The sequence below is a fragment of the Myxine glutinosa genome, chromosome 3, assembly GCF_964187855.1.
Source record: "Myxine glutinosa chromosome 3, kmMyxGlut1.1, whole genome shotgun sequence".
In the NCBI taxonomy this organism is placed as follows: Eukaryota; Metazoa; Chordata; class Myxini; order Myxiniformes; family Myxinidae; genus Myxine; species Myxine glutinosa.
This window is the reverse complement of record NC_136263.1, coordinates 20179139-20207090: the sequence shown is the minus strand read 5'-3', so window position 1 is coordinate 20207090 and position 27952 is coordinate 20179139. Positions and strand designations below refer to the sequence as shown.

The 27952-nt window shown below is 43.9% G+C and overlaps 2 protein-coding genes across 2 annotated transcripts in view; one reads left to right on the top strand and one right to left on the bottom strand.

The window, feature by feature from the left end:
- Positions 1-27952, bottom strand: part of DDRGK1 (DDRGK domain containing 1) — a 642973-nt gene that overhangs the window by 293248 nt on the left and 321773 nt on the right. The window lies entirely within an intron of this gene.
- Positions 140-27952, top strand: FGF8 (fibroblast growth factor 8). The gene is made up of 5 exons (XM_068111282.2): positions 140-531; positions 678-714; positions 1210-1528; positions 14894-15000; positions 26675-27952. Exons 1-5 carry the CDS (start codon positions 512-514, stop codon positions 26963-26965), a joined length of 774 nt encoding a protein of 257 aa, XP_067967383.2. The 5' UTR covers positions 140-511; the 3' UTR covers positions 26966-27952.

Sequence of the window (27952 nt, the reverse complement as noted above, 5' to 3'; positions counted from 1 at the left end):
AGGCAGAGACCCCGAGGGGTGCGTCCCGTGCGCGCCTTTTCTGGGCAGCTCCGCGGGGCGCGACTGCCCATCGCTCCCCCTGCATTCCCCCCCTCCCACCCCTTGCCCCCCCCCCCCCGGCCGGCGCCCAGCGCGCGTTTCTCCCACATCACGGAGCGCTCGCTCTTCTGCCACGTCCAGAGTGAACCAAGGAGACGAGAGGACAAGGTGCTGGGTCCGAGTTCGCGCTGCCACCGCGTCCACTCGTCCAGGTGTCCAAGCACGCGACTGCACCTGCGATCATACAGCGAGAAGTCGAGATCGGGTGGAGGAAGAAGAAGAGTATCACCGCATACTATACAATACACCAAAACTTCGAGGAGGGGATCAAGGGGGTCTACTGCGGAACCGGACCCTCCCGGACTGGACTTATAACGTTTCGGCGTCCTCGCTGGACAGGTACAACGAAGAGGTGGTCGTGGCTCCCGACGAGGAGCCGGGATCACTCTACACGCGATTCCGCGGTTCCACCATGACGAGGTTACTCCACCTGTAAGTACCTGCGCGCGTCACGATGTTCCCGCCGTGACCCTCCGCGTGACCCCCGCGGATCCTCCGAGGCTCCGTGTCGCGCGCGCGTTGTGACGTAGTCTACGGTGCGCGTGTGTGTGACCCGCGCGTCCTGTGTCGTTCCGCAGGTCACTGCAGCTCTTCATGCTCGTGGTGCAAGTACAGGTGAGATTACGCAACACGCGCCCTCAAATTGCATCCCCGGCGCGACCTTTCATCTCCCTCCCCGTGTCCGTCTCCGTCGCATCGTGCGCGTCGCTGCTGTCTTTGAGACAACGTTGCGGTCGAGCCAGACGAGACGCAGACGGCCGGGCCCGAGGATAGCGCGCCGCGCGTACCACGTGGCCGTCCCGCGTTTCGCGCGCTTTTTCCCCACCGCGAGCGCTATAGGCTGCTTGCTATAGGGTGCACCCTCGGTCGACCCTAAAATGCCGTAAATGTGGCGAACATTGTCATGAATGCAGTCGGCCTCGTATCCGCGCGAATGCCGTTTCCACCTGATGGCCGAGCCGCGACGCGAGCCCCCACCTGATAGCCGAGCCGCGACGCGAGCCCCTTTCTGTAATCACGGCCATCAGGTGGAAACGCACGCAGTGTTGTCGTGTGTGTCCGTTGGCGGGATCGAGGCGAGATGCGTCGCGATGAGCTCGTCCTGTGCAGGCTAGCCGGCGAGAGCGAGCTCGGGCACGAGCGAGGCAGCAGCAGCAGCAGCAGCAGCAGCAGCAGCAGCACCACGAGCAGCGCGCGTCGCCCTCGCTGCCACCGCTCATCGCCGTCTCTCCGACCACCTCCCGGCAGCACGCGGTCCCGACGCCCTCTCCGGACTTCGGCAAGCACGTGGCGCGGGCGAGCCAGTTCACGGACCAGAACAGCCGGCGCAAGGTGCGCACGTACCAGCTGTACAGCCGCACGAGCGGCAAGCACGTGCAGGTCCTCGGTCGGAGGGTGGTGGCGCAAGGCGAGGACGGAGACCCGTACGGTGAGAGCGAACGAAAAAAAACACACACACATTTTATCCATTACGCCTCCGAACCGTTACATATTAACTCTGCAATTCCGTTGGGGGTGCTTATACACCGCCCGGAATGCTACTGGCAAATATTTTCTCTTGTTTGCGTCTGTAGATCGTGTTAACCAACGTCACGTGGCGAGAAGGATTGCGAGAGGGGGAGTGGGAGTGGGAGGAGTAGCAACATTTGTCAGTGTCTGAGGGAAGGGAATTCCCATGCTTGGGATGTTTGAACTTGGCCTGACAGCGTCGTTCGCTTCCCTCTAACATTTGTTTTGTTGTTTTTTCAAATTGTCCTTCCAAACAAATGGAATATTCTTCCCAATAAATTGCTGCAGGTTAAATAGAATTGTTTTCAATGTGAATCTGTGAATGTCCTGGTTGTTTGTCCTGGAAGTTCGCCAAGCCAGTCCTGTAGGAGTCTTTGCTTTGGTTGCTGTATCTAAAGTTAGAGGAGGTAGCAAGAGGAGGGTGCTGGAGGAACGCACTAGGATTTGGAGGGAACAGAGGGAAGAAGGTCATGTGATGTATTCATCCATCGGGGAAGGGAGATTTTCATTTAGATCCAGAAAGGTAACTGTGAAATGAAGGAAGAGCCAGGGAGAAACAGGTGAAGGAGGTACAAATGGGTGGATGGGTGAAAGAACTGATGGAAGAAGGAAGGCGCAGGTAGACGAATGTGAAGGAAGAGGTGAGAGAGTAGAAACAGTTAAAAGAGCTTTTCCTCTTTAACAGGTGGAGAGCTTTACCTTCTCTTGAAACAGGTGGAAGAGCTTTTCCTCCTCTTGAAACAGGTGCAAGAGCTTTTCCTCCTCTTGAAACAGGTGCAAGAGCTTTTCCTCCTCTTGAAACAGGTGCAAGAGCTTTTCCTCCTCTTGAAACAGGTGGAAGAGCCTTTCCTCCTCTTGAAACAGGTGGAAGAGCCTTTCCTCATTATGAAACAGGTGGAGGAGCTTTTCCTCCTCTTGAAACAGGTGGAAGAGCTTTTCCTCCTCTTGAAACAGGTGCAAGAGCTTTTCCTCCTCTTGAAACAGGTGGAAGAGCTTTTCCTCCTCTTGAAACAGGTGCAAGAGCTTTTCCTCCTCTTGAAACAGGTGCAAGAGCTTTTCCTCCTCTTGAAACAGGTGGAAGAGCCTTTCCTCCTCTTGAAACAGGTGGAAGAGCCTTTCCTCCTCTTGAAACAGGTGGAAGAGCTTTTCCTCCTCTTGAAACAGGTGCAAGAGCTTTTCCTCCTCTTGAAACAGGTGGAAGAGCTTTTCCTCCTCTTGAAACAGGTGCAAGAGCTTTTCCTCCTCTTGAAACAGGTGGAAGAGCTTTTCCTCCTCTTGAAACAGGTGCAAGAGCTTTTCCTCCTCTTGAAACAGGTGGAAGAGCTTTTCCTCCTCTTGAAACAGGTGGAAGAGCTTTTCCTCCTCTTGAAACAGGTGGAAGAGCTTTTCCTCCTCTTGAAACAGGTGGAAGAGCTTTTCCTCCTCTTGAAACAGGTGCAAGAGCTTTTCCTCCTCTTGAAACAGGTGCAAGAGCTTTTCCTCCTCTTGAAACAGGTGCAAGAGCTTTTCCTCCTCTTGAAACAGGTGCAAGAGCTTTTCCTCCTCTTGAAACAGGTGGAAGAGCTTTTCCTCCTCTTGAAACAGGTGGAAGAGCTTTTCCTCCTCTTGAAACAGGTGGAAGAGCTTTTCCTCCTCTTGAAACAGATGCAAGAGCTTTTCCTCCTCTTGAAACAGGTGGAAGAGCTTTTCCTCCTCTTGAAACGGGTGGAAGAGCTTTTCCTCCTCTTGAAACAGATGCAAGAGCTTTTCCTCCTCTTGAAACAGGTGGAAGAGCTTTTCCTCCTCTTGAAACAGGTGGAAGAGCTTTTCCTCCTCTTGAAACAGGTGGAAGAGCTTTTCCTCCTCTTGAAACAGGTGGAAGAGCTTTTCCTCCTCTTGAAACAGATGCAAGAGCTTTTCCTCCTCTTGAAACAGATGCAAGAGCTTTTCCTCCTCTTGAAACAGGTGGAAGAGCTTTTCCTCCTCTTGAAACAGGTGGAAGAGCTTTTCCTCCTCTTGAAACGGGTGGAAGAGCTTTTCCTCCTCTTGAAACAGGTGGAAGAGCTTTTCCTCCTCTTGAAACAGGTGGAAGAGCTTTTCCTCCTCTTGAAACAGGTGGAAGAGCTTTTCCTCCTCTTGAAACAGGTGCAAGAGCTTTTCCTCCTCTTGAAACAGGTGGAAGAGCTTTTCCTCCTCTTGAAACAGGTGGAAGAGCTTTTCCTCCTCTTGAAACAGATGCAAGAGCTTTTCCTCCTCTTGAAACAGGTGGAAGAGCTTTTCCTCCTCTTGAAACAGGTGCAAGAGCTTTTCCTCCTCTTGAAACAGGTGCAAGAGCTTTTCCTCCTCTTGAAACAGGTGCAAGAGCTTTTCCTCTTCTTGAAACAGGTGCAAGAGCTTTTCCTCCTCTTGAAACAGGTGGAAGAGCTTTTCCTCCTCTTGAAACGGGTGGAAGAGCTTTTCCTCCTCTTGAAACAGGTGGAAGAGCTTTTCCTCCTCTTGAAACAGGTGGAAGAGCTTTTCCTCCTCTTGAAACAGATGCAAGAGCTTTTCCTCCTCTTGAAACAGATGCAAGAGCTTTTCCTCCTCTTGAAACAGATGCAAGAGCTTTTCCTCCTCTTGAAACAGGTGGAAGAGCTTTTCCTCCTCTTGAAACAGGTGGAAGAGCTTTTCCTCCTCTTGAAACAGGTGGAAGAGAAGAAATATGCATAAATAAGAAACAGGTATAAGGAGGAAAAACAGGTATATTGTTTTATATACAAGGGAATTAGATGGAGGGAATGTTCTGATGGAAGTTACAGGAAGATAGAGGAAGGAACAGGCAGACAGATCCACGTTTTTCGGTTATGAGTTCCTGGCCACATTATTAGAGGTTCCCTAAGCAAGTTTAACCATGTATAGTTTGTTGTATCACAAGTCGAGGCTCATGGAAGAGATGTTATACAGAACAGAGCAAAGTGGAAGGTGGGAAAACACACCGTGAGAACGAGAGCAATGGTATGAATAAAGGAAAGGAAGACGGGGTCGGTGAACAAGCTTGACACGAGCTCAAGCACAAGTTGCAGAGCTAAGATAACAGGAAGGGAAAACCGGGTGGGAAAGAGCAATGGAAGAAATAATTGAAAGTTGGTTGGAGGGAGGAGGAGGAAACACAATGACTTGGAAAGGAAGGGGTGTGTTTGTGGAGGTTTAACGAGGGTAGGAAATATCATTAATATGGATGGGGGACAACCTCAGGGCTTGTGAACTATCCAGGAATGAAACAGAGATGAAGGGAGGAAGAAGAACCCTTATGAGAGGAAAGAGATTTGAAACATTTAAAAAAATTTATTAAAACGTTTTGGCATCAGAATTGACAGAGTGAGAGGGAAGGACAAAAATGAGCGAGGAGAAAAGATCGATGTGGGACCGAAGGAGTTAATTGAATGAGCTGAAAGAATGAATAATAATTTAAATTTTGTTTGTTAGTTTAATCCATTAAATATTACAGGACTATTGACGAAAAGACGATATATTAGGAAATTAAATGCTTAAATAATTATTTTTCTCTCATTGTAATCAATTTGGTAAACCCGAGAGTTCATCGAACCCCTTACCCCGCACAGTGTTGAGGAAAAGGACGTGGGACGGGTCTTTTCAACTCGCGTTTTGTGGTTTCCGAGCACGATCTCTATTTCCTATAAGCTGCGTTTTGTCCGATTTCTAGATATTGCCCAACGCTGAGCAGCAAATCTGATTGGTCGAGATGGCATAAAATGGCCGAATATTTTTTCAAGTTGCACTGCGAAACAAGGTTTTTGGAAGTGGAAACAAGACGATTTTGTGTCCTAAATTCTTCAAGTATATAATTTAATTGAAATAAAATAAACATTTTAAAGGATGTAAAAAAAAAAAAAAAAATTTGAATCGGAAATTTACCGCCACTGATGCGGTGTCTTTTACACCACCCTATCTAACACGTCACGATAGTTCTTGCCTCTTGTTTGTATCCTTTATGACGTCCTTTAAAACAGTAACTTTCGTGTTTGGAATGATTTATAATTTTGTTTCACTGCTAGACAAACTAAAATAATTACTTTACTCCTCTTGGCACATGTGTGCTCAGGACGGGATTCCATACAATTTACCAAATCCAGAGCCAAAGTACTGCTAAACTGCAGGTTCGTGTTCCAATTCATGTTCCGATTCGTGTTCTGCAGTGTTCAAACTATAGAATTCAATTGAAATTGAGTACGTCCTTCATCATAGACTGACGTCTGTAGCGAGACAGACAGGGTGAACCAATTTCTTAACCCTGATTTGTGATTTGAGTGCAGGGTAATAATTATTCACCTTTATTTCCCAAATATATGAATGTTAGACCTTTCTGCGTCAAACCTTGTAATCCCCCTTGAATGGGTGTCCCTGATTTTGGTGACCTATTTGTTAGTGTCTGCAAGTACAAAAATGTTCAAAATCCCTTCATTCAGTAAGGAGCAGGTGGACAGAGGAAGCAGCAGGTGCACAGAGTAAGGATCAGGTGTACAGAGTAAGGGGCAGGTGTACAGAGGAAGGAGCAGGTGTACAGAGGAAGGAGCAGGTGTACAGAGGAAGGAGCAGGTGAACAGAGGAAGGAGCAGGTGTACAGAGGAAGGAGCAGGTGTACAGAGGAAGGAGCAGGTGTACAGAGGAAGGAGCAGGTGTACAGAGGAAGGAGCAGGTGTACAGAGGAAGGAGCAGGTGTACAGAGGAAGGAGCAGGTGTACAGAGGAAGGAGCAGGTGTACAGAGGAAGGAGCAGGTGTAGAGAGGAAGGAGCAGGTATACAGAGGAAGGAGCAGGTGTAGAGAGGAAGGAGCAGGTGTAGAGAGGAAGGAGCAGGTGTAGAGAGGAAGGAGCAGGTGTACAGAGGAAGGAGCAGGTGTACAGGGGAAGGAGCAGGTGTACAGGGGAAGGAGCAGGTGTACAGGGGAAGGAGCAGGTGTACAGGGGAAGGAGCAGGTGTACAGGGGAAGGAGCAGGTGTACAGAGGAAGGAGCAGGTGTACAGAGGAAGGAGCAGGTGTACAGAGGAAGGAGCAGGTGTACAGAGGAAGGAGCAGGTGTACAGAGGAAGGAGCAGGTGTACAGAGGAAGGAGCAGGTGTACAGAGGAAGGAGCAGGTGTACAGAGGAAGGAGCAGGTGTACAGAGGAAGGAGCAGGTGTACAGAGGAAGGAGCAGGTGTACAGAGGAAGGAGCAGGTGTACAGAGGAAGGAGCAGGTGTACAGAGGAAGGAGCAGGTGTACAGAGGAAGGAGCAGGTGTACAGAGGAAGGAGCAGGTGTACAGAGGAAGGAGCAGGTGTACAGAGGAAGGAGCAGGTGTACAGAGGAAGGAGCAGGTGTAGAGAGGAAGGAGCAGGTGTAGAGAGGAAGGAGCAGGTGTAGAGAGGAAGGAGCAGGTGTAGAGAGGAAGGAGCAGGTGTAGAGAGGAAGGAGCAGGTGTAGAGAGGAAGGAGCAGGTGTAGAGAGGAAGGAGCAGGTGTAGAGAGGAAGGAGCAGGTGTAGAGAGGAAGGAGCAGGTGTAGAGAGGAAGGAGCAGGTATAGAGAGGAAGGAGCAGGTGTAGAGAGGAAGGAGCAGGTGTAGAGAGGAAGGAGCAGGTGTACAGGGGAAGGAGCAGGTGTACAGGGGAAGGAGCAGGTGTACAGGGGAAGGAGCAGGTGTACAGGGGAAGGAGCAGGTGTACAGGGGAAGGAGCAGGTGTACAGGGGAAGGAGCAGGTGTACAGGGGAAGGAGCAGGTGTACAGGGGAAGGAGCAGGTGTACAGGGGAAGGAGCAGGTGTACAGGGGAAGGAGCAGGTGTACAGGGGAAGGAGCAGGTGTACAGAGGAAGGAGCAGGTGTACAGAGGAAGGAGCAGGTGTACAGAGGAAGGAGCAGGTGTACAGAGGAAGGAGCAGGTGTACAGAGGAAGGAGCAGGTGTACAGAGGAAGGAGCAGGTGTACAGAGGAAGGAGCAGGTGTACAGAGGAAGGAGCAGGTAGACAGAGGAAGGAGCAGGTAGACAGAATAAGAAACAGGTAGACAGAATAAGAAACAGTCCGATGGTAGGACATCATACTTTCTGTATGTAGTGATGAGGTGATTATTACAATTGGGATTTAACTTGTTTGAGGGATGATAATTATTGCACAGACCTTGTTTGAGTTTAAACCTCTTCCAGCCAAAATCATCAAAGTAACACTTCCGTTTGCCGATGGGATTTTCCCTCGAGTATCCCACTAATGTCTCACACACGCGGCGTCTTCATGAGAAAATAACCTTCAATTGCATGAGAACTTCCATCGTATGAATCAGGTTAATGGAGATGTTGAGTCAATATTCCCCAGTCTATGAGTCTATGACCTACACTCGTGGCCAAAAATATTGGCACTCTTGCACTTTTTTCAAATAATACACCATTTCTTCCAGAAAATTGTTGAAATTAAAAAATCTTTTGATACCCACAAATGTATTTCTTTGGTTTTCAGTGGAACAAAACCAAAAAAGCTGAAAAAATTACTAAATCTTAGCTTATTCCACACATAAATCCTAAAATGGCCCGGACAATATTATTGGCACCTTTTATAAGTTGCAAGAAATAATTGGATTTCAAGCAGGTGATTCTCCTTTACGTTGAATTGAACTCACCTGTGGTGAGTTGCAGGTGCCTGCAATATAAAAATCACTCATTCAACCAGTTTGAATTGAGAAAAGGAGTCATTCTGCTGTTTTGTGTCACTGTGTGTACCACACTGAGCATGGAGAAAAGAAAGGAAACCAGAGAATTGTCTGAGGAGGTCAGACACAAGATTGTACCCAAGCATGGACAATCTCAAGGCTACAAGTCCATCTCCAGAGACCTTGATGTTCCTGTGTTCACCATACGCAATGAATATTATCAGGAAGTTTAAGGCCCATGGCACTGTAGCCGATCTCCCTGGATGTGGCCGCAAGAGAAAACTTGATCGAAGAGTGCAGCGAAGGATTGTTCGAATGGTGGAGAAAGCACCTCGATCAACTGCCAAACAGATTCAAGCTGACGTTCAGACACAAGGTATGACAGTTTCAACTCACACCATCCATCACCAACTCAATGAAAGGGGGTTCTATGGTAGGAGACCCAGGAGGACCCCACTGCTGAGAGTGAGACATAAGAAAGCCCAATTGGAGTATTCCAAAACACCTGAACAAGCCAAAATCCTTCTGGGAGAATTTTCTGTGGACAGATGAGACCAAATTAGAGCCTTTTTGGTGAAGCACGTCATCTCGATATTTACAGAAAACAAAATGAAGCCTTCAAATAAAAGAACACCTTCCCTACAGTCAAACATGGAGGAGGTTCAGTGATGTTTTGGGGTTGCTGTGCTGCCTCTGGCACTGGATGCCTTGAATGTGTGCATGGCATCATGAAATCAGGAGATTACCAAGGCATTTTGGAGCGCAATGTTCAACCCAGTGTCAGTAAGCTGGGTCTCCGTCGAAGGTCATAGGTCTTGCAGCAGGACAATGACCCCAAACACATTTCAAAAAGCACCCAGGAATGGTTCAAGACAAAACGCTGGACTGTTCTGAAGTGGCCAGCAATGAGTCCAGATCTAAATCCCATTGAACATCTGTGGGGAGATCTGAAAACAGCAGTTGGGAGAAGGCACCTTTCAAATCTGGGAGAACTGGAGCAGGTTGCACAAGAAGAGTGGGCCAAACTGCCATTAGAGAGGTGGAGGAAGCCCATTCATGGCTATAGGAAGCGATTGACTGCAGTTATTTTGTCCAAAGGGCGTGCTACCAAATATGAAGTCCAGGGTGTCAATAATTTTGTCAATGCCATTTCTTTTTATTCTCTGATTTAAAAGGATATATTAAGTTCTGAATAAAAAAACAAAGGTTCTGTAATATTAACAGTGGAATAAAGAATTGTGGAGGCCAAATACTTTTGTCAATTTAAAACTTATTTTTCGAGAAAATTGTGAGTTATTTGAAAAAAGTGCAAGGGTGCCAATATTTTTGAAAATCAGAAAATCTCGAAATCAATCTCTTGAAAATCTTGAAATCAATTTCTTGAAAATCTCTAAATCAATCTCGAAAATCTCTCGACATTGTCTTCCTTATCACCATCTGTTTCAAAATCCTTACAAATACTGTACTGTATATTCAGTTTCAATCTCTCAAAATCGATCTCTCGAAAATCTCGAAATCGATCTCGAAAATCTCGAAATCAATCTCGAAAATCTTGAAATCGATCTCTCTAAAATCCTCGAAAATCACAATCATTCTCAGAAATCTCGAAATCATTCTCAAAAATCTCAATCATTCTCTCAGAAATCTCGAAATCATTCTCAAAAATCTCGAAATCATTCTCAAAAATCTCAATCATTCTCTCAGAAATCTCGAAATCGATCTCGAAAATCTTGAAATCAATCTCGAAAATCTTGAAATCAATCTCGAAAATCACAATCATTCTCAGAAATCTCGAAATCATTCTCAAGAAATCATTCTCAATCGAAAACTCTCTCAGAAATCTCGAATCTCAATCAATCTCGAATCTCGAAAATCTCGAAATCAATCTCGAAAAACTTGAAATCAATATCGAAAATCACAAAATAATTGTCAGAAATCTCGAAATCATTCTCAAAAATCTCGAAATCAATCTCAAAAATCTCGAAATCATTCTCAGAAATCTCGAAATCATTCTCAAAAATCTCAATCATTCTCAAAAATCTCAATCATTCTCTCAGAAATCTCGAAATCATTCTCAAAAATCTCGAAATCATTCTCAGAAATCTCGAAAATCTCGAAATCAATCTCGAAAAACTTGAAATCAATATCGAAAATCACAAAATAATTGTCAGAAATCTCGAAATCATTCTCAAAAATCTCGAAATCAATCTCAAAAATCTCGAAATCATTCTCAGAAATCTCGAAATCATTCTCAAAAATCTCAATCATTCTCTCAGAAATCTCGAAAATCTCGAAATCAATCTCGAAAATCTTGAAATCAATCTTGAAAATCACAAAATAATTGTCAGAAATCTCGAAATCATTCTCAAAAATCTCAATCATTCTCTCAGAAATCTCGAAAATCTCGAAATCAATCTCGAAAATCTTGAAATCAATCTTGAAAATCACAAAATAATTGTCAGAAATCTCGAAATCATTCTCAAAAATCTCGAAATCATTCTCAAAAATCTCGAAATCATTCTCAGAAATCTCGAAATCATTCTCAAAAATCTCAAAATCATTCTCAGAAATCTCGAAATCAATCTCTCTAAAATCTCGAAATCAATCTCTTGAAAATCTTGAAATCAATTTCTTGAAAATCTCTAAATCAATCTCGAAAATCTCTCGACATTGTCTTCCTTATCACCATCTGTTTCAAAATCCTTACAAATACTGTACTGTATATTCAGTTTCAATCTCAAAATCGATCTCTCGAAAATCTCGAAATCGATCTCGAAAATCTTGAAATCGATCTCGAAAATCTTGAAATCGATCTCTCTAAAATCCTCGAAAATCACAATCATTCTCAGAAATCTCGAAATCATTCTCAAAAATTTCAATCATTCTCTCAGAAATCTCGAAATCATTCTCAAAAATCTCGAAATCATTCTCAAAAATCTCAATCATTCTCTCAGAAATCTCGAACTCGATCTCGAAAATCTTGAAATCAATCTCGAAAATCACAATCATTCTCAGAAATCTCGAAATCATTCTCAAAAATCTCAATCGTTTTCTCAGAAATCTCGAAAATCTCGAAATCAATCTCGAAAAACTTGAAATCAATATCTAAAATCTCGAAATCAATCTCAAACCTTGAAATCAATCTTGAAAATCACAAAATAATTGTCAGAAATCTCGAAATCATTCTCAAAAATCTCGAAATCATTCTCAAAAATCTCAATCATTCTCAGAAATCTCGAAATCAATCTCTCTAAAATCTCAAAATCGATCTCTTGAAAATCTCGAAATCGATCTCAAAAATCTCGAAATCGATCTCTTGAAAATCTCGAAATCAATCTCAAAAAACTCGAAATCATTCTCCAAAATCTCGAAATCATTCTCAGAAATCTCGAAATCATTCTCAGAAATCTCGAAATCATTCTCAGAAATCTTGAAATCAATCTCTCTAAAATCTCAAAATCATTCTCTCTAAAATCTCAAAATCATTCTCAAAAATCTCGAAATCATTCTCAAAAATCTCAAAATCATTCTCAAAAATCTCAAAATCAATCTCTTGAAAATCTCGAAATCGATCTCAAAAATCTCGAAATCGATCTCTTGAAAATCTCGAAATCGTTCTCAAAATCATTCTCAAAAATCTCAAAATCAATCTCTTGAAAATCTCGAAATCGATCTCAAAAATCTCGAAATCGATCTCTTGAAAATCTCGAAATCGATCTCTTGAAAATCTCGAAATCAATCTCAAAAATCTCGAAATCATTCTCCAAAATCTCGAAATCATTCTCAGAAATCTCGAAATCAATTTCTTGAAAATCTCTAAATCAATCTCGAAAATCTCTCGACATTGTCTTCCTTATCACCATCTGTTTCAAAATCCTTACAAATACTGTACTGTATATTCAGTTTCAATCTCAAAATCGATCTCTCGAAAATCTCGAAATCGATCTCGAAAATCTTGAAATCGATCTCGAAAATCTTGAAATCGATCTCTCTAAAATCCTCGAAAATCACAATCATTCTCAGAAATCTCGAAATCATTCTCAAAAATTTCAATCATTCTCTCAGAAATCTCGAAATCATTCTCAAAAATCTCGAAATCATTCTCAAAAATCTCAATCATTCTCTCAGAAATCTCGAACTCGATCTCGAAAATCTTGAAATCAATCTCGAAAATCACAATCATTCTCAGAAATCTCGAAATCATTCTCAAAAATCTCAATCATTTTCTCAGAAATCTCGAAAATCTCGAAATCAATCTCGAAAAACTTGAAATCAATATCTAAAATCTCGAAATCAATCTCAAACCTTGAAATCAATCTTGAAAATCACAAAATAATTGTCAGAAATCTCGAAATCATTCTCAAAAATCTCGAAATCATTCTCAAAAATCTCAATCATTCTCAGAAATCTCGAAATCAATCTCTCTAAAATCTCAAAATCGATCTCTTGAAAATCTCGAAATCGATCTCAAAAATCTCGAAATCGATCTCTTGAAAATCTCGAAATCAATCTCAAAAAACTCGAAATCATTCTCCAAAATCTCGAAATCATTCTCAGAAATCTCGAAATCATTCTCAGAAATCTCGAAATCATTCTCAGAAATCTTGAAATCAATCTCTCTAAAATCTCAAAATCATTCTCTCTAAAATCTCAAAATCATTCTCAAAAATCTCGAAATCATTCTCAAAAATCTCAAAATCATTCTCAAAAATCTCAAAATCAATCTCTTGAAAATCTCGAAATCGATCTCAAAAATCTCGAAATCGATCTCTTGAAAATCTCGAAATCATTCTCAAAATCATTCTCAAAAATCTCAAAATCAATCTCTTGAAAATCTCGAAATCGATCTCAAAAATCTCGAAATCGATCTCTTGAAAATCTCGAAATCGATCTCTTGAAAATCTCGAAATCAATCTCAAAAATCTCGAAATCATTCTCCAAAATCTCGAAATCATTCTCAGAAATCTCGAAATCATTCTCAGAAATCTCGAAATCATTCTCAGAAATCTCGAAATCAATCTCTCTAAAATCTCAAAATCAATCTCTTGAAAATCTCGAAATCGATCTCTTGAAAATCTCGAAATCATTCTCAAAAATCTCGAAATCAATCTCTTGAAAATCTCGAAATCGATCTCAAAAATCTCGAAATCGATCTCTTGAAAATCTCGAAATCGATCTCTTGAAAATCTCGAAATCAATCTCAAAAATCTCGAAATCATTCTCAGAAATCTCGAAATCATTCTCAGAAATCTCGAAATCATTCTCAGAAATCTCGAAATCAATCTCTCTAAAATCTCAAAATCAATCTCTTGAAAATCTCGAAATCGATCTCTTGAAAATCTCGAAATCATTCTCAAAAATCTCGAAATCATTCTCAAAATCATTCTCAAAAATCTCAAAATCAATCTCTTGAAAATCTCGAAATCGATCTCAAAAATCTCAAAATCAATCTCTTGAAAATCTCGAAATCGATCTCTTGAAAATCTCGAAATCAATCTCAAAAATCTCGAAATCATTCTCCAAAATCTCGAAATCATTCTCAGAAATCTCGAAATCATTCTCAGAAATCTCGAAATCAATCTCTCTAAAATCTCGAAATCAATCTCTTGAAAATCTCGAAATCGATCTCTTGAAAATCTCGAAATCAATCTCTCTAAAATCTCGAAATCAATCTCTTGAAAATCTCGAAATCAACCTGTCAAGAAGTTCTCGACATTGTCTTCCTTATCACCATCTGTTTTAAAATCTTTCCAAATACTGTATATTCAGTTTCAGTCTCTCGGAAATGTCTGTTAAACCTCGAAATGCAAGTCTTTCTCTAATGATGGAATGAATAATGCAGGGGAAGTGGAGTGACTGAGCTGTCCGAACAAGCCCCAATATAAAAACTCAGCCAATATGGTGTAATCACTCTCATGTGAGCCATACTTAGGTAATCTGACACTTTTCACTTCTGCCAGGTGTTACGTGCGTTGGTTAGGGGGCCGTATATTTATTACGTATGCTCCGTGGGGTTAGAGCAAAATTATGGAAAATTTTAAATGGGAAAATGAAGGGAATGGAGCACATGATAGGAGGGGGGGGGAACGGAACAGACTATGGAAGAGAGAAGGAAAATAAGGTTGGGTGTAATATGTGTAAAGTGATGGAAAGGAAGGAAGGAGCACATGAGGATAGGGTGTGGGAAGGGTTTGGGGGTCAACATTCCACCATTTTTTCATATAAAACGACACGGCCTCTTGTGCTGATTTATAAATATGTATTTTCATTTTTCCCTTCTTCCTTCAACTTGTTTATGCTCGATGCAGTACCACCGGGTGGTGCTGCATCCTGGAGCATGCCTTCCTAGAGACAGGGCCGTTAAGCCATCCATCCGTCTTGTATACAATGTAGATGTTAGAATAAAATTCCGTGACATTCTTTCTAACAATACCCTGGCTTCTGCCTAGATTCCAAGTTTATTGTACGCGTTACATGTCGGATTACGCACATGCCTCATTAGTATTGCTTGAACACCTTCTTGGCAGCCCCATGGCACACCATGCGGTGAGCCTTGATTTAAGGTACTCATGGAACTATTTCTCTTAATTCATTTGCTTTGCTTACTTCTCCATCCTCCGCTCCGTACAGCGCAACTTGTGGCCGAGACAGACACTTTTGGCGGGAACATTCGGCTCCGAGGAGCCCAGACGGGTTATTACATCTGTATGAACAAGCGTGGGAAGCTGGTGGGAAAGGTGAGCACGAAACAGATTGCTTAAACACGAATCGGATTACATGATAAGTTTTCTACAATTCTATGATAAGACTTTATGGATGTTAGAGTGTCCTTATGGATGTTTAGGACCCCACGGTGCATTTCAAAAGGGGTAGGCCATTGTGTATCGGTATCCTGGCTTGAGTTTCACTTCCTGTCGAGACTGCCCCTGGGAAGGCAATGGCCAAGCACCTGGCACATTCTGTGCCATTAAAGGCTGCTTTGATGGTACCTGATGTCCTATGAAGGACAACCTATGGATTGGCTCAGATGTCCGCGACCCTCCTGTCCCACCATAGTATTTTCACAAGCTTGGTCTTCTGGAGGAAAAATGAATAGGGAGATAGAACTCGGATTATTTTTTTATTTCTTTTAAACACTGATGTCAAGGTTCTGGAGGAGCAGAACGGAGGAGGTCAACAGGCAGAAAGTTGGGTGAAGGGGAGACAGGTTGGCAAGAGCTGCACAGGTGCACTTCATGCGGGTTTGGGGGGCAGGTGGTGAGCTGAAAAGACAGGATAAGAAAGACCAGATTAGAGCTCCTAAAATACTGCAAGGGCACCAACCTTCATGCCGTGAAGAAGAAGAATCAGATCCTGTGACTTGGCCTCCTGCCATGAAAGACATGGAAGACCACCGCCTCAAGTGGGGCAAAAACTCTTGTCACAGATTTTTCATTAATGTATAAAAATCAAAATGGATGCTTGGTTGAAAATGGGATTTTGCTGTATGTATGAGACACAACTTTTATAAAATAGTTAATGATGGTTCGGATACCTCACCTGGACTTTTGTTTACAAGGGGCAGAGTAATGAGCCCCCCCAATTTTGAAAGCACACTGATGCATTTTCTGGGCTTTTTTGAGGGGGGGGGGGGGGGGGGGAGAAGAACCACCTTTGGAGGCCATTTTTCCCCACAGAGCGAGGGTTGGCCTTTTTCGGGCACCGTGGTCCCCTTTTTGAAGCAATGTTTTATGGCCGGATGCCCTTCCTGCCACCAACCCTGTTAGTCACCTCTTGCGACACACAGGGAATTACCAGTGAGCTGCTACTCAATTTGCCGACCTCGGAAGGATGACAGGCTGAGTCAACCCCCCTGGCGTTAATTCAGCGATCGACCGGGATTCGAACCCAGGATCCTAGGATCCCAAGCCGGCACCCTAACCGTTAAGTCACCACCAGGCTTTGTTTGGCTTCAGTCGAGTTGACCAAAATATGTCATCCTTGAATCATTCTTTTGACAAAGGTTATTCGTGAATGTCAATGTCTGTCTCTGTGCTAACGTTCAAGGCAGTTCAGCCTTTGTTGGCTCATGGTTGACCTCAGGTAGTTTTTCACCTTTCCCAGGACTGAATGCCTTTGCTCGGATGTTGCTGAGGTGACTGGCACAGTGTCGTGAGAATTTTTGAGAATTTTGTCAACTTCTGTAAAGAGCTTCTTACTGACTGGATCTATATCGAAAGTGGTCTCCTTGATAGTTGTAACATTTGTAGCTGGTAGCTTTGACGTTCTAGATCGACATCATTTTTGTACTGGTCTTCAATTGATTTGGGAATTCTGGAATACTCCCCATTCGCAGCTATACAAAGAAGATTGTTGAGATTCTGGAGGAGCCGCATGCATTTTTGTTCAAATCTTCTGTCAAGCTGTTGATCCAAAATATCAAGGACTTCATAGATTTTCTGTCGGAAGTACTCTTCTACTGAGGGGCTGTGTGGATGTGTGCCTTCGTCAGTTATCATTGGTGGAGCTGTCTTCCTTGGTGGTGCTGGCCTCTCTGTTGAGCCCTCCCATTTGTGGGACCTCACCTCGTTTCATTGCTGTTGGTAGAAGTTGCGTAACATGGAATCAGCCTTCATTGCACTCTCGGCGGATGTATCCTCACCTTGTACATTTCTTGACACCTGTTATGCCCGAGAGAAGACATGTTATGCCAGCTTCAAATTGAATAATTACTGAACCTGTCCATTAATGCCGGTTGGCCACTTGCACATCTGGTATATTTCTCATTCAAACCATCACTGACTTTATCTAAGTTATTCAGCAACAGTTGATAGTTAGATTATAATGTCGCCCAAAGACGCAGTCCTCAGTCCATCGAGTTGGCAAGGTGGTCTCAGTCGATGAGGGTCCCCTTTGCCAGCATGAATCTGCATTTGTACAAAGATGGTCGATCGCTTTGGGGAAACCCTTCATCAGTTTGATTCTTTCTAGGACGAGATCCAGCACATCTCGATTCGGCTTATTTTGCCACAAACTTCCTGAAGGGACAAATTGGTACAGAGGGCTGAGCAATGAACAGAAATTCCTGAGCTGTTGTCATGCTGAATTTGAGGAGGAACACCATGAATCCTTCCCTACATATGTGTTATTTGATGCCTCCATCGTATTCTTGACCTTGACCTTGACATTGAGTCAGTCTGAGATTGCCTCATATCAGGGCATCTGTCAGGGTCTTTGTGAGGGTTTCACTGGTAATATCTGGCACCTCAACAAATACCTTTGAATCCTCGTATACTTGGTAGCTGGCGTCATCCCACCTTACGCAACTATTGAACTGTTCTTTGCAGAAAATATCACTCGTTTCAACAAGAAACTGAAAGACTGAACGTGGAACAGCAAGACCCATCTTTATTATCAGCTCGTTAACAATCTCGGGTGACATGTAGTTTTTCTGGCTGATGCAGTCATCCATTTCCAGAATATCGTTCCCTCTCACTATAATTAGTTGGAGCAAATGTCTTTCAGCATCATCATGGCCTCTAATGGGATGGCCCTGCCTGAGCAGATACTGCATGCGTTCGCCCTGGCATATGAGCAGCGTTTCGGGGCCTTTGTGAAGGTTTCATTGGTAATATCTGGCACCCCCTTTCTGTTTCTCTGCTGGTCTTCCCTAAATCCTTCCTGAGGCTGCACATCTGTCCCAGTCCTTACCAAAGCTTTAAACTTCAGAAACTGCTTCTGTATATGGATCACTGACTGTGTTCCTTCAGTGTCACGTTCGCTTTCCTCCAGTTCTGAAATCCAATTTGTCTGAAGGTATTTTCTGCATTTTTACTACAAGACAGAATTTGACATTCTCCTGTTGTTGTACAAAAAGCAACCAACCGGCTTGCACACTTCTGGTCCCATGTCTGTATTGCCTGCCTGTTCTCTCTGGAATCTCCTTGTCCTCGTGTTGATGTGGCGAGTCGCCTTGGCAGCATATTGCGGAGCATGTTTGCTCGTCTCCAGAGGCCTATTCATACCCCACAAGAAAAAAACACAAAAACACTCCGTCAGTGTGCTATGTGTTCCATGTGGAATCTTTGTTGGAACATGATGTCTTGTGTTTAACCCGCACCTAATTCCAACTTGGCCACGCGAACGAAGCACAGGTGACCTTGTTTATAACGATGAATATTCGTACTGTAATCGCTAATCTCAGCACAAAATTGGCAAATCTGTGCGGGAGTTAGAATTCAAAACAAATAAGAAGTAAAACACCTTAAAGGGTGATCGATCCACCGTGATTTTTGTTTTGCGCTTGTTTAAAACATTGAAAATTCAATTGATGTTTACTACAATAAATACGAAAATATTGTAAGTCACAGGAAGATGTAAATTGGAAGAGCTTCATTCAGTGCTGCCTATGGGCTGACCGGATGGCCTGGAGGTACGCACTCTCACCTCTAAGCTGTCTGGACTGGGTTGGAATCTCGACACAGCTAAAAACTGGCATCATGATCTTTCACATGTTGAGTGGGTTCATCAAAAATGTAGTGGTTTGAGAGGGTCATTAACCAGTGTGGCAGCTACATTCAAATGTAAGGTGTACACGGAGGGAGCTGCAGAGGGAGGAAATGTTGAGTTGGATCTTGGAGACGGGGTGAAGAAACTGGAAGGTGTGAAAACATTTTGTTACCTAGGAGACATGTTGAATGGAGAAGGTGGATCAGACTCGGCAACGGTTGCTCGAGTGAGATGTGCATGGAAGAAGTTTCAGGAACTGAGTGGCGTGCTGATGATGAGGGGAGTGTCGTTGAAGCTGAAGGGAAAGGTGTATGCTGCATCTGTGAGAAGTGTTATGATTTATGGGAGCGAGACATGGGTAATGAACGTAGAGCAGCAACGAAGGCTGGAAAGGGTGGAAATGCGAATGGTTTGGTGGATGTGCGGAGTATCGTTGAGAGAGGGGAAGAAAAATGATGAATTGTGAAAGATGATGGGAATAGAGCCTGTGATTGATGCTGTGAAGAGGAACAGGTTGAGATGGTTTGGTCATGTGTTGAGGAAGGATGAAAGTGACTGGTTGAGAAGAGTGATCGAAATGAATGTAGAAGGAAGTAGAGGACGGGGAAGACCGAGAAAGACTTGGCTAAAGGTGGTGGAAGAAGAAATGCGGGCAAGGGGGTTAACAAGGAGAGATGCAGAAAATAGGGCAAAATGGAGAACAAAATGGAGCAGGGAAAATGGCCTTAAAATGCCTGTTGTTGATGTGTTTGTATGATGTTTTACATGTAGGGCGATTCATCAATGTATGTGCCGTCCCTCGGATGGACGTTAAACTGGACGTCCCGTCTGCCGGCATTTGTTGCTGCATGTTAAAGATCCCACGGTGTCCTTCGCGAAGACTAGGCGAGCTATCCAGTGCAGAGTGAATCCAAAAAACACGTCACTCTGTAATGGGAATAAAATTTTGGGAACGCATCCATCCATTATATCATTATTCATATGGGACAATGACTCCCGATTTACAAACTTTCGATGTAAAAACTACTTTCCAGGAACGCATGGTGTTCGTAAATCGAGGTATTACGGTACATGACGCAGGTAAATGACGCAGGCCTTCCTCCGATGTTGATGGCACAACGATAGATGGTGTGGTGCTTGCAGCACAACTCGGGGATGGATGCGAGAGCTGCTCTAAACTAGAGCTCCTTGTCGTCGCCGGGCTAAAAAATAAGTTCTTATTGATGGTAGGTCATGTTTTTTTCCAGTTGCTGTTGTTTTGATGGCGGCTCCATTACAGAAGACTTGGCAATATGGATGCCTATTTATGCCAAGTGGCCAGGTGTCTTACACAAGGGGCGGCACGCTCGCTGTATTCTCTCAATGTGAACAGTTTTCACGATCTACTTTTTTTACTATCAATTTATTTATTAATCGTAGATAGCATAAAATCGATCACGTCTTTCCCGCTTTAATGCACCTGCTGAAATTAAAGATGGCGGTGAATGAGAGACAAAGGGGCGATCAAACAGGAAATTCTTCTTCTTCTTTCTTTAATGGCCACAATTATTCTCACATTCTTGTGAGGTTGGCTGGGGGAAGTTTTTGGACCAAATCTTTCACGAAGCGGCAGGCCAGGCCTGACGTTTGACCAAGTATAGCTTGGACAGGAATTTCGAATTTGTCAGCAATAGTTCTCCTACTCTTCGCGAACGGCACCGTGGGATATTTAACATCCACCAACTAATCTGTGTGGGTAGAGGAGACGCCCAGTAACACCAGGACGACAGTCTATAACTGGCTCGGGATTCCAACCCCGGCTAGACAGCTTAGAGGTGAGTGTGCATACCTCTCAGGCCTATGCCATTGATTGCGCAGCGAACCTAATTGCGTTTAAGACGTCTCAGTTCGTCTGAGTTCAGTTCCAGACCCGACTGTAAACCGCCACCCTGGTGTTTCGCAGGATCGCAGGCAGGGAGATGCACCAACGAGTGCACAGGCCATCCAACGAAACGTTAAGCAGGGTGTCCTGTCTGGCAGCATTCGCTAGTGGACGTTATAAGATCCCAGGGTGTCTTTAGCAAAGAGTAGGCCGTTGTGTGCCGGTGCAACTAATTCCAAAAATTCCTGCCACTTTCGGTCTCACGTCAAGACTGGACAGCCGGTTTGTGAAAGACGCCGGCCAAAAGCTTTCCCCAACCAACTCCACAAGAAGGTGGAAATAATTGGAGCTATCGAAGAAGCCATCAAATAATTAGGTACTCATGGTTATTTCCTTATTATCTAGTACTAGCAACGGTACCCGCCCTATGGGCGGGGCTTCAATTGGGAAGCCCAAATGAAAAGGCAAAACATCATAAATTGAAGGCTTTTTATTTTATTTTAAACGATTCATATAAACATCCGTTGAATCATATCACACGCAAATCATCAAAATCTAAACAGTACATGGCGCCCATTTTGAAAAAAGATTGAATTCTGCGAAACGGAAGCGGCCGCTGCACGTCTTTCTCAGGCGCACGTTTATGTGTGAAGAGTGCGTGCCGAATCTGTAACACGGAAGCGGCCGCTACACCTGTTTCTCAGTCGCTTTGCACACGCTGCCATGTTACTTCGGAGCCGCACGCTTATATCGGAAGAGTTCGTCAGGAGTTGATCTACTCTCTCCTGGTACGTAGAACTTCCACAAAAGCCAAATCACTGTTCATATTGGTAAATATTATTCCATCGTGTTTGGAAAAACTGGAAAATTGGAAAACTTGGAAAACTTGGAAAAACAATATGGCATATTTTACTCCCAGGGGTCCCAGGAATACCCACCCAAAATATCGTTGCGATCGGTTCAGCTGTTTTTGCGGTACCTTCGAACGGACAGACGGGCATTTGGTGAATTATAGTAAGATTGGAAATTCATTGCCAACAAGTATCTATGAAATAGCACTTATTGTGTGGTTACCTGTCAGTAAACTTTGACAATCTCATGTATATTATGAACCTTATCGGTTCCTCATGGTGTGACTCTCTGGGATATAGAGATTGCAATAGATCTGAGAACGAACGATATAATTTAAAGTAGATCTGCAGACAGATTACAATAGCCAATCCCATTCCTTCGTGGACTGAGACGCTGAATATTGTAAGCTTGATACTGCTAAAGGTTCTTTATGACGTCAACTGACTTACTAAAGCTGATATGTAATTATTAAAGTTTTATGTGAATTGTTAACTACACCTGATTGGTTCTGAAGGCCATAAGAGTTGTCCATGTTTGATCGACGATTAAGATTTTCTGTTCCCGCATCACGATAGCTCAATGACACTTTGATTTGAAGGTTCCATAATGCATCTGGTCTCTTTGGATATCTGGCTTTTGTCTGTTCAAACTCTTCATGATGCCCTGGTTGAAGATCCAAGGCTTTTGTTTGTTTATCTTTCCATTGTCGCTTCTTTGTTTCCCGACAATATCTGAAGTCTTTAAGTGTCGGTCCCACAGCGTCCATGTCACCCGCCACCAGATCCCTTGAGAAATCATTTGAGATTTTTTTGTGAGGGTATGATAATTTTGTGCAAGTTCAGACACTCTCGTCCTTCTGTAACCACTGGTGGTGTTGATTGTTTCTATCTACAGTGTCTAAGGCTCAAAGAATTCCTGCGTTTTTTGCGGCCTAGTTCTTTAAGCTTCCTACATTAAGGCTTTGTTTTCTCTCAGCGGTCGATTGTGGTCCTTCTACTTTCTTTGTCTCACTTTTTCCCAGTCTTTTCACCCCATACTTCCTTGTTTAAAATCTTAACTAAAAAAAAACAAACAAGAAAACAAAAACATTTCCTTCTTTGTTCTTTTTGTTCATTCTTCGACCACATGTTTCACTCCCATTTCCCCAGATAGTTTTCACTGTTTAATTTTAAAATGTTTAAACTTTCCCCTGAAGTGCTGTCTTCTCCCACCACCCCACCCCCTTTCCCACGCCCCCCCCCAAGCCCTCTCCCTCCCACAGATCTCCCGATGTCCCTGCTCTCAAATGTTGTGTTTGTGCTTCCCCTTCTCTCCCCATCTTGTCTACCGCTAGCATTATTATATACTTTGTGTGTCTGTTTGATTTTTTTTTGTGTGTGTGATAAATGTTAGCTCTTTCACGAGCCTCGATCCTGTATACAAAAAAATAAAAAAAATTAGAAGAGCTTCTACACAATCATATGCTGGATAAGAACATTAGAAGAAGGTGTAGTCATGAAATCAGTCGCGTGCACATTGTTGACACTTCATGGACATGAAAGAAAGTGAGGAGGACACTCATTTCATGGACATGACGTCATGGACATGACTTATCCAGGAGGACACTCGTTTTTTTTTTTTTTTTTTTTTTTTTTTTTTGTATACAAGATCGAGGCTCGTGAAAGAGCGAACATTAATCACACAGAAAGACAAACAGACACATAAAACAAATAACATCGGGAGCGGTAGACAAGATGGGGAGAGAGGGGGAAGGACACAAACACAACATTTGAGAGCAGGGACCGAGAGACATGGAGACATCGAGAGATCTGTGGGAGGGAGAGGGCTTTGGGGGGGAGGCATGTGAAGGGGGGGAGGCATGTGAAGGGGGGGGGGGGGTGGGAGAGGTATAAACATATGGACACTGCCAGGATTTCCAGGAAATAAGTTGGAATTTCAAACAAGGTGGATCTGGGGTGAATTAGTGGGGGTAGAAAAGATCAAGGTTATGGATGGGGGAAGATAAGAGATGGTGGTGAACAGCTGTTTTAAAGACCTGGAGGGAGGAGAGGGATTGAAGGGAGTGTGGGAGTTTGTTCCACAGGCGGGAGAAAAGAGGAATGAAAGAGTGAAGGTGAGCAGAGAGCCGAGATTTCGGCAGTTTAACCATCAGAGGGTTGCTGGCAGATCTTGTGCGACCTGTAGGAATATTTGGGGGACAGAGCACAGAGAGAGCTGGGGGAGCAAGGCCGGAGAGGAGTCGGTAGAAGACAGAAAGACCTCGTTGTCAAAGTGACGGGCATTAAGTGACGCCATGACAGGAGCCAACTCTGTTACCAATCCATCTGTTAACAAGCGAGCGCTAGCATCTCGGGACAGGTGCATTAATGTCTTCTCCGAAAGGATGGCCTACATGATTAAGGCAAGGACATTAGAAGACAGTGGAAATATTAAAGCAGTTGTGTTGAATTTTAATCAGGGGTCACGTCATCGAGAGCTTGGCCTGTTTGGTATTTCCATATGAAATCAGAGCACGGATCTGATGTTTATAATCAGAGCACGGATCGAGAGCTTGCGTGCTATACGTACAATGTCCTCCGTGAACCTTATAACAGTGTATAAACAAATAAATTAATAGATAGATAGATAGACAGGAAGTGCTCAGAAGCTCGTATCAAAAAGGCCAATCCAAAGCAAAATATATTCTTCAAGTTTCTGTCCTGTCCTTTTCCTTGACTGGCTGATATCAAACCTGCTCTCAACAGCGGCAAAACTGCTCTGCAGCTTAAAAAAAAAAAATTGGGAAAGAATGAAAACAATCCATCCCAACTCTCAGTCGGCTCAACAACAACAAGCCATGGCGTTGTAGCAAAGGCCTTCTGCGACTGCGTGGGTTTGACCCAATCTGTAAACTTCCCAAACGAGATTTCTGCAACTGGTGCGTCCTCCATATTGTATCTAGTAATGACTCAATGTCCATTCCATATCTCTGATTCCTCTTCTGTCCCCTTTTTTGGGTATTCTGAATACTTTCTTGGTAAGGCCCATGTCTCTCCAGCTATTGTAAGGGACCAACCTCAATGACGCAGGATATTGTGTACCCAATCCATCCGGTTGTCCCAATCTTATCCTGATGTACCCACTGCCTACTTGACTCTGTGTCCTTCTCACCCGAGAAGGTAGAGAAAGTTCTGTCCGGCCTTGACCCTGCTTAGGTGACGGGCCCAGATTGCATCAGTGCCCTTGTTCTCAAATCCTGCTCTGCCATTTTAACTCCATTTCTGTCACGCCTATTCAGTCTGTCCTCAATTAGCCACCTCCCAATGTATCTGGAAGTCAGCAAACATCACACCAATGCACAAGAAGGGTGCAAAAGCAGAACCTACCAACAATAGACCAGTAAGTTTGCTTCCAATTGCAAATAAAGTCATGGAATCCAAAATTGCTTCTGATATCAAGTCTTTCTTATTTTCAAACAAATTGATCTCTGACCATCAGTTTGGATTCCTTCCTGATCAATCAACTCTGGACATACTTCTGCCCTTCTTTTCTCTTGGCAATGTTTGGAGGTCCTCAATCTCAAACAATAGGTTAGGACTGTCTCCCTGGACATACCTTGGACATTAGACAGGTATCCTGATTTGCTTGCCAAGCTCTCCGCTGTGGCATAGAACGCCACCTTCATTCCTGGATTTGTCACTTCCTTCATTGACACAATCAACACCTTGCCATTAATGGAACATTGTGTCGTACAGTACCCCATTCTTCTCCCCGGCCGATTGCAACCGGGTCGCTCTCTGCTGATCTGGAAATAATGAGACGCTGGTCTGATAATTGCAGCATGTCCTTCAATCCTGGAATATCTCAGCGGCTCACTCTGGAACGATCGTCAAACAAACCCACCTGTGTATTTCCTTGGTCATCCGCTGGAAGAGATTCAGTCTCTTGAACGTCTAGGCTTCACCATCAGCCATGACCTTTCATAGGCCAACCACATATCAAATTTGGCCTCCAAAGCCAGCTGCAGACTTTGCTTTGTCCGTCGATCCATATCTTTCTTTGGAAAATCTGAGCTACTCAGTCTACAAAGCATTTGTTTGTAGGTCAGTGGCATAATGCTCTCCACCATGGGCTGGCACCCCAGCATCACATCTGTCTCTCCTGTATTTTGTGGAATCTAAAGCTCTCAAAATCATTGGAATTCCCGTGAGGAGGCCGAGGGCGTGGGGTCTGTTGCTCTCACATCTCAAGCAGGTCAGCGGTCTCCCTGTTTTCTACCGGCTATTCTCCAACATTGTTCCCTCCACTGTCTCAGTCCTCTGACACTCTGTCTACTCTACTCCAGGACGCATGTGTTCCTCCATTTTATCCACTCCTGGTTAAACTTCCAAAATCCATGCTGACTGCACACCTAAATTATTTTATTCCTCACTTATCCCATCTATGGGCCACTTTCCAGAGGCAGTTATTTCCCACTCTTCCTTCATGGGGTTCAAGCAGGCAATGCACCACCACCTCGTGTCATCCCCTATCCTGACCCATGATCTTTATTACCCCCATTAACCCCTCCTAACCCAATCCTTTTATTTGCTGATTTCAGTGTTTCCTCCTCTTCTCTCGCTGCTTTTGTTCATTCCTTTGCTGGTTGTGCCAAATTGTTTCTCTGCTACCCCACTGCCAATTCAATATTGCGCTACCATGAGCTTCACTCTTGTAGAAATAAATCTATCTTTTATTCCCTTGGAATTGATTGGACAATCCAATCTGACATCAGGATGACATGTTGGGTTGTTGCTGCTGCTGATGTTTATAGTCAGGGCAGGAATCAAACTCAGAACAAACAGCTCAGAGACAAGTCCGCGAGTTTGACTCGTTGGTTTATGTCAAATCGAGCATCTGTTCAAGGTTCCCCTCGGACAATGCGGAGTCAAATACAGTCCTCTTAAAGGCCTGCATTTCAAATCCCCTTCTTGTTTTGCTGATTAAGCTGTTTATTCAGAAATGTGTGTCTGAGAGTGAAACTTTGAAATTGTGCCTCCAATGCCATTCCCTAGGCATAGGGGTTGGCGTTGATCTTTTTGAAGTGTCTCCCTGTTTCTACTCTGTCTTTCCATTACATTTCAGGATTTGTTATTTTGCACCTTGTGTGGCTGAGTTTTAGACATGTGATACCATTGGTCTTTGTCACTCAATTTTTGTCTCTGCCTCTCCCCTCTTGTCTCCTCGTGCAGAAGAACGGTCGTGGACGTTACTGTGTCTTCAAGGAGGTATATTTGGAGAACAACTATACGGCGCTCGTGAACTCTCGGCATCCGAACTGGTACATGGCCTTTAATCGGCAAGGCCGGGCTAAGAACGGAGCGCGCACGCGGCCCCGCCAGCGTGATGTGCACCTGATCAAACGGCCCGTCCAGGGCCGCGACGCCGATTACAACTTTCCACCATTCTGCATCGTGCGCAGCCGGCGGCGGACGAGGCGCATGCGCATGCTGAAGCGGTGCACGAACAGGAGGTCTGCGTGATGGATGGGTCATGTTGAGACTCGTTGGCTCAAGGACAACTGTGGTTCTCCTGTGGACTGTGTGCCTCAATTCCGTTCTCTCGCAGCTCGCTTCTTACTGGCCTATAGGTTGACCCCCAAGCTGTGTTCGGCCAGTCCCTTCCCATTCCCGGGTCTTGGACCCAGAGCTAATTTAACCGCTACGGCACAACCTTATTGAAACCACTGATTTTGTCTGTCTGACAGACATCGTACATGTATTATATATACATATATTATATATAATTATATATAAATATCTATATGTGTGTAAATTGGCTTATTTATATGATCTGGCGAGGAAAGTTCTTTTCGCACATTTGAGCAAGCATAGAGGCCTAGCTTGGTGGTTTCATCAAGTAACGACCAAAGGACTTCAACTTTGGGAAAATGGGGTGAAAGAGGAGTAAGATGTGGAACGGTGTGAATACATGGACCAATTTCACGGAGAGATACGTCGATTTGCTGTGGACAATGGACCATGGCCTTTTTTTCTCCTTCAGTACTTGTACTTGTATCATCGGCCATCTTGCTTCTTTGTATTGGTCCAGCCCGGCTTGCACTTCAGCTGGCCTACCTCCAGTTATCACAAGGCTAAAAAGGTTGGGAAACTGAACCATCTTTATGGCGTCTCTGTTACGATTTGGCTCTTGGGGCAAAGCGTCCGCCCTACGTCTCGCTAACGCGCATTACACCCATGGCAGCTAAACTGTGAATCTAATGTCTGGCATCTCTGTACATCACAAATGTTGTCTTTATGGCTTTGGTGTTTCCCCGGCGTGCGACCCCCGCAATCCCTCATGCCAAAACACGTTCACAATTTCCAGGCCCCCAACCCTAGTCATTCCTAATTCTTTCTTTGCTGCTGTAATTTTATATTTTGTTTTGTACTGAGCAGCCGGGTAATACCCGCCTGTGTGTTGTGCTATTTATTGTAAATACAAACTCCTATTAAACAGCCTAAAGTACA